Here is a 6,838-nt window from a genome sequence, read left to right on the forward strand (position 1 = left end):
TGAACATACCTAAAGTTTTTCCAAGCTTCTATTTCACATTTTTCCTGCAAAGTACTCTTTGTAGTTCATCTTCCGATGCTCGTTTTTACCGTGGTGGAAGCTCTAGCATTTGTTCTTTATCGGGTCCTTCTTAGCAATATTTACTTTCTCTGGTTTGCCTTTACCCTTGCCCTTCTTAAGAGACTTCTTTGCCTTTTTTTTCTTTCTGATCTCACCAATATAGAGAATTGATTTCTCTTTCTTGATAGTACTCTAAGCCTCCCTTAATATATTGAGAATCTCAAGGAGAGTCACTTCAAATTTGTTTATATTAAAATTTATTGTAAACTTAAAAAAAAAATTTGTGAGGGACTGAAGTACAAGATATACACAGGCTATCATCTAGCACCATTCCTAGACTTATGAGCCTCTTTATCCACTTCATCATCTTAAGGATATGATTAAGAACTTATGCCTCCTTAGTTATTTTTGTATGGAAGAGACTATTTGGATATCTTATATTGTTGAGTCTTTCATTAGATATCTCTTATCTATATGAAAAGGATAAAGCCCTAAACTCCAATAATAACAAGCTTACAACTAAGAAGCTAAAAAAAAAAAAAAAAGTCAACATTATCTAAAGGTACAACTAATGACCCTGTCTTTGTTAACTTGGGTTTTAATAAGGATTCAAGAGAAAAAAGAAAAGCATTAATTACGATGAATGAAGTAAAAAAATCAGTAAGCGTCAATAAATTCCTAAAGACAACTAAAAGAGTTTTTAGATACATGGGAACTCTCAAGTATGGCATTTGTTATGAGTAGATAAAATATTTTAAATTATGTACAAATGATAGAAAAAATACTTTAGGATTTATACCGGCTCTAGTGTGATTTTATAGATAATAAAAAAATAAAAATATGTTGCTCTCTTAAACTCTGAATTGAAGTATATTGTGGCTATAAGTATAACATGTCAAACAATTTGAAAAAATTCTAATAGATCTAAAAAAAATAAGATGGACCAACTAAAATTTATTGCGAGAATAAATCTATTAATACAATGATGAAAAATCCTATATTCTACGAATGCATCAAATATATTAAAGTTCGATATCATTTTATTTATGAATTGATTGATAAAAGAGAAATTCAAATAAAATACTATAGCAACAAAGATCAATTTGTCGATATTTTTATAAAAGTTTTAGCAAAATAAATTTTTTATTATTTTGAAGGTAATTTTAAATTATAACTATTTTGAATTAAAGAGTATGATAAGATCAATTAAAATAGTTAAGATTACATAAAATAAAAAATAAAAATTTAGATTAAAATAAATAGATGATAATAAAAAAATTTATTGAGATACGATAAAATTTTTTATTTCTTAAAAATTTATATTTTATTTTTTTAATTAATATAAATAGATACTCGAAGACAACCAAACTGGTAGTTACTTTGAAAGAAAAAAAACAAAAAACAAAAACAAAAAAAAGGTTAGTTATCAGAGCCAACATCCATCCCGATCCGCGACGGCTCCATCTCCGTCGCCCTCTGCACCCTCGTCGTCCTCCTTGGCTCATCCAGTTGGGCTTCACCGCCCGCTACACTTTCCCTCACCCTGGACGAGATCATTGCCAACCTCGGCCTCTCCCTTCCGGTTCTCTTTGGTGTGACGGTTTCTTTACTGCTTGGCGTGACGGCGATGTGTGTTGGTGGTGCCAGTTCTCGACTCTTGGTTCTCTGTCCAACATCGGAGCCATGGTGGGGAATATTTCCAGCGGACAGATTGCGGAGGACATCGGGCGCAAAGGAGCGAAGCAGATCTGACCTTTTTTCTGGTTCCCGCCAGGATCTGATCATGATGAGTCTTTGACGTGATTGTTGTTGGAAGGGTTCAGTGTCAGTGTGAGCTCCTAGAAAGTATGTTACCATCCTTCTGCAAGCGTTTGATCCATTTTGGTGGAGTTTTATGCGGTCCGACTCTTGATCTATAGACGTCTTATCACTTGCCTGATAGTTCCCAAGAACTATCAGAGATTGTTCCTAAGAACTTGAGAGGGGCACTCGGCTCTGTGGATCAGGTCATTCCATGCTTCCGAAACTTATGATTGTTCTGCATCTTATTCATTCTAGCTTTCTTATTTCGTAGCTTTCTGTGACCATTGACCTTTTTTTGGCTTATCTGATGGGTATGCTTGTTCGGTGGAGGCTCCTCAAAGTAAAAGGTAACAGTTTTGAGTTGTCTTGAGATGAAAATCTTGCTATTGTCTTGTACCTTTTCGCTTATGTTTGGATAACTCAAAATGAGTACAAATCTCGACTGACAAGTGTTCATGATGCTCATGTCTCTATCTGAACCTCTGTGTAGATTTCTTTGCTGTTCTGGACACAAATTTGCTATGGTTATATTGGTTCACTTGTGCTCCTTATTTCAATTTAATGTTATTGAACTGCAAATTCTATGAGTTTTTTCAGGCATCTTAGATCAAATAACTCTAACAAACCATGGTTGTGAGGAATCTCACCATGCGAAATCCTTGTCTGTACTTTTATATCAGAATCTCCGAGATACTAAATTTAACTTCAGGCTGCTCGTATGGTACTAAATTTATCTTGCTTTTTGCAGAATTCAGTGGCCTGATCAACCAGGACACCAATCCCAATAGGCATTGATCTACATGCACTGCAGCAGCAAAGTGGAATCAAGTCAATCAACAGGTTCCTGTTTTATCCAGGCAACATTTTTCAAATCTGCCAGCAAATGGCTCGAGAAATTGAAGTTTTGAAATGGTTTAAAAAATGTAGTAGTTATTGCTGTCCGATCAGGATTTTCAATCTACTAAAATCAGTTTTTTGATATACTAAAATCATGGATTTTCAATCTTGCTTTATTTTTCATATTGTCAGATAAATATAGTACTTCTAATTATACCTTACGATCAGAATTAGTAGTCAAATAAAATTAGATTCATATGAGATCTGTTTTGCAAGCCTACCTTATGAATATGTATGTTTATTTGAACATGTGGACCATTACCTATTAATCTCTACATACATATGTAAATAATGATACATAATAAGCATGCATATGCTTATGATTTTTTTATTTTTCAAGACACATGACACTAAGCGTGAAAGTATGCAATTTATTTTATTAACTTTTTGCTCTTGCCTTTGTTGCAAGATATACTCATCAAAAAATCAAATCATTTTACAACAACAATAATAGCATGCTATAAGTCACAATTATTTTGTTGTTAGATACTTGAATCTTCTCGCCGTTGAGCTCTAAGGATGACCATATCACTAGATGAACTAAATCAACTTTTACTTTTATGTTTATTATGTTAGCTCTATTTTTGATAAGGAACATGTTGTATGTGCTTCTGGAGTCTTCATTATGTTTATTCTACTCTTCAATACCTATTACTTGATTCTTTGAGACCTCATAGTAAATTTTCATGCCCAGACTCCAAACTGCAATGCTCTATGAATCTTTTAGATTGATGATGATTGTGGATATTTCTTCTTGTGGTTCATTCATTCTTTCTTTTATTGCAGATACTTCCTGTTAATATCAAGAGCCCTGCTAATAGTTCCACAATACTTGCCAACCGGTTGACATCATTTGTGATAACAATGATTGCAAAGTTACTTCTGGGCTGGAGCACCGGAGTTTGAAATGTGTGCTCTCAAGATACCGATACCACTCCATGTACTTGCATCTAATTTCATTCCTCTCTTTCACTGGTGATCTTTACTATCTACATGACCATGACTGCTTTCACATTACTGTAGTGATAATATGGGTGCCTGAGATCAAGGGAGGAACTCTCGAGGAATCACAGTAGTCTATCAGGTAAGTTCTCTATTATTAGGTTTTTTGTGGCGTATTCTGGTGGCGAACAAGATAATGCATTTATCGAGCATGTTTCACTGTGGGCAAGATCTGCACCGAGGGTATTCAAACTCGAGATGTTGGTAACGAGGCACCTGAGAAAACCAATTCCCCTTTAGTATTACAAGTTCTTTAAGCTGTTTGTTCAGCAAGTTCACAAGTCAACAGAATAACAATGGAACTAACTATGAAATATAACTGGAAAGCACAAGAACATGGTTTATTCAATGCAATGATAGAAATAAATAGTAATGCTGGTCCACAAACTTATAATTGAATAAAGGACATTTGAACTTGATCATTTCTCAGTGCCTTCATCTTTTACGAGTGCAAGGAATTTCTTGAGGTGGCGATTGTAAGCGCAGGGCCTCTCAACATGAAGAAGATGCCCTGCTTTCTTTATGCTTTGTAGTATGGTCTTCTCGCCCAGTTGTCTGCATATTATGAACAAAAAAGACATTGATAGATTTGTTTTAGTCAGCAGATTTCTGCGTGAATAATGCAAAAGGTGTAGGATTGAAATTCTTGTTTCTTTGCCCTTTGTTCTGTTATCAGCTCATTCAAGTTGTCATTGCACAAGAAATCTGTCAAATTCTATTGTTCTTATGTAACAACTTGTGTGACAAGATTTCCTTCCCTCTATTCCCCAAATTCTATGCATTGTCTACGAACTTTACTGCAGTATATGACTTCATGCTGTCTAACTAGATGAGAAACAATGATATTTTTATCATGGTTTTGTAGAAGAATGACAGCCAAATGTTTTCACTTTTAAGCATAATTAATTGTTATATTGACTGGCCTTTTTTTTTTTTTTGAAGAGAAAAAGATGGAAGTAGAATGATGATGGATTCAAAACTTACTCTTTCATGTCCTTGGCAAGCTCTAGGTTGAATATGTTGTCATTCTCTCCCCACAACAAGAGTATCCTCTGCATCATGTGAAAATGAAAACACCAAGAATAATCATGCTCTTCAATTCCACATTTTGGCAGCATACAAGAGGTTGGCTTCGCAAAGGATTGTATGTTTTTTGTGTACAAGTTTATACATATATGTGTAGAAATATCTCCAACATTTTTGGTGAACAGGAAATTAACCTTGAAGTAATGCAGGTAATGGAAGAAATCGGATACCTGCACACATACCTGATCCAAAGAGGGAACCTTCGCATCTTTGTTGCTGATCACCAAACCCTCGAGCAGTTCTGCCCTCTCCTTCCGATTGCTAAACATCACCTGTTCATATCCACACCGATCAGTGGATGGAATCAGCAGGCATTTGCATGCATGCAGTCGGTACCTCGAGGTAGTCCTTGTAGAGGAAGTCCGGGAACCATAGCTTCTTGTGCATGGAGACGGAGAGCAGGGCCTTGAGGCCCTTGATGGACTCCGGCAAGAGGAGCTCCGAGGAGGAGGCGAAGCCGAGCTGGTCCAGCGTCGCCCTGCTGATGGAGTCCGTCATGGCGAAGACGGAGCCGGAGACGACCAGCGAGCGCACCAGGTCCGGTCGCAGCTCCGCCATCTTGAACGCGACCATCCCTCCGTAGCTGAACCCCACGGCGGTGCACCGCCGCACGCTGAGCTTGTCGAGCGCCGCGGCCAGGCACTCAGCCTGGAAGGCCGGGGAGCGGTCGGCGGCGGCGGTGGTCGACTCCCCGAAGAAGAACAGGTCGGGGATGTACACCTCGTACTGGTTCACCAGCACCCCGAACTGGAACTGCCACGTGACGATCCCTTCCGCTGCGAATCCGTGCACCAGTACCACCGCCGGCTTCTCCTTCTCTTTGCCTCGCTGCTTCTTCTTCTTCTTCCTCTTGTCTTCCTCCTCGTCCCTGCTGCCATCGCTACTCAGGTCAGGAACTACTTCTTTGTTGGTGGCCTTCTTCTTGTTGGCCATGACCTTCTCCTTGGGAACCCACATGCTGATGACAGTGCCGGGCTCGATCTCGATGGTCTGCTGGCGCAGCCCCGCACCCCGCACCAGCCAGTGCAAGATGGGCTTCTGTGCTTCCACCCAATTCACCATCTTTGTCACTGCCTCCGGCTGCAGCTGCTGCTGCTGCTCTCTCTCTCTCTCTAGACAAGCCTACCTCTCCAGGCTTAGCTTACTTCATGTGCACTCTCCTGTAGAGTTTATAAAGAAGGTGGTGGCTGGGAATGGTCCGTAGGAGAGGAAGCTTGTGCAGGGAAGCCTATGAATGCCGCCATGGGTAGTTCTTGGTAGCTCTCTTACCTTTGCTTTTCTCGAGTCTCCACCAAGAAAGCTCACTCATCACTATCTCAGTTCTAAGAATCCTTTTTTCTTTTGATCATAATTTAGAATTTAAAGAATTTAATTTTTGATTCAAATTACTACAACTTAATGCATTTCTTTCCATCTTAATGCTAATATAAGGACAGTCAAATTGGCACAAGCCTACTAAATGAACCCTATTCATGTCTTTTGTTCACTATCCAATTCATGAAGCAATTGATTTGCGTATGCACGTTAGTTTGATCACCTACTTTGCCTACTTAAACCAGTGACAGCAATGTGGTGGGAGTTCGCGTGTATTGACTTCTTTCATGGGAGAGGAGTGGTTAGATTTTGGCCTCCAAACCGTACCAAAATCTTAGCTCATCAATCCATTGGCCAACATATACACGCATAAACATGTATGTATGTTTGTACATTTTAAGCAAATAAAGTCTGGCAAATAATCTCCTCCAACTAATGGAATTATAATTTATTGGTTAGATTTTGGCGTCCAAATCATACCAAAATCTTGCAAATAAACATGTATATATGTATGTAGGTTTGTGCAATAGAACAATAAATATGATTTCGTTAGTTAATATGGTATGTGCTAATCCTTTTTTTTTTTTTTTTTCTCATTTACCTAAAAAATTCTCCATAATTGTGCTAATCTGCAATAGTCAAGATTTATTTAACTAGTAATAAAATTTCCGAAATT

The 6,838-nt window shown here is 38.0% G+C and overlaps 1 protein-coding gene and 1 long non-coding RNA gene across 5 annotated transcripts; one reads left to right on the forward strand and one right to left on the reverse strand.

Moving 5' to 3' along the window:
- Positions 1-1,319: 1,319 nt before the first annotated feature.
- LOC135676695 (uncharacterized) lies at positions 1,320-5,136 on the forward strand. Of its 2 annotated transcripts, none has more exons than XR_010514382.1 (6): positions 1,320-2,210; positions 2,612-2,703; positions 3,547-3,700; positions 3,784-3,844; positions 4,705-4,906; positions 4,998-5,136. It is a non-coding gene; the product is annotated as an uncharacterized LOC135676695 (long non-coding RNA). The 2 variants fall into 2 exon arrangements; XR_010514383.1 differs by having other exon boundaries at positions 1,322-2,210; positions 4,705-4,887.
- On the reverse strand, positions 4,079-5,910 carry LOC135676694 (uncharacterized). Of its 3 annotated transcripts, none has more exons than XM_065188147.1 (4): positions 5,185-5,910; positions 5,031-5,120; positions 4,747-4,814; positions 4,079-4,317 (listed from the first exon to the last, which is right to left on the reverse strand). In XM_065188147.1, the coding sequence occupies exons 1-4, from the start codon at positions 5,908-5,910 to the stop codon at positions 4,182-4,184; spliced, it is 1,020 nt and encodes a 339-aa protein (XP_065044219.1). In that variant the 3' UTR covers positions 4,079-4,181. The 3 variants fall into 3 exon arrangements, with proteins under 3 accessions (XP_065044219.1, XP_065044218.1, XP_065044217.1); XM_065188146.1 differs by having other exon boundaries at positions 5,019-5,120; XM_065188145.1 differs by having other exon boundaries at positions 4,747-5,120.
- Positions 5,911-6,838: the final 928 nt, after the last annotated feature.

This window comes from Musa acuminata, chromosome BXJ1-6, assembly GCF_036884655.1.
Source record: "Musa acuminata AAA Group cultivar baxijiao chromosome BXJ1-6, Cavendish_Baxijiao_AAA, whole genome shotgun sequence".
Taxonomy (NCBI): domain Eukaryota; kingdom Viridiplantae; phylum Streptophyta; class Magnoliopsida; order Zingiberales; family Musaceae; genus Musa; species Musa acuminata.

Excerpts from the sequence above, each read along its gene's own strand:
- LOC135676694 (XM_065188145.1), bottom strand. The coding sequence starts at position 5,910 with ATGGTGAATTGGGTGGAAGCACAGAAGCCCATCTTGCACTGGCTGGTG. Across the intron at positions 5,121-5,184 it reads TCTACAAGGACTACCTCGAG|GTGATGTTTAGCAATCGGAA; the intron begins GTACCGACTGCA and ends GGATATGAACAG. Across the intron at positions 4,318-4,746 it reads CTTGCCAAGGACATGAAAGA|ACAACTGGGCGAGAAGACCA; the intron begins GTAAGTTTTGAA and ends CATAATATGCAG.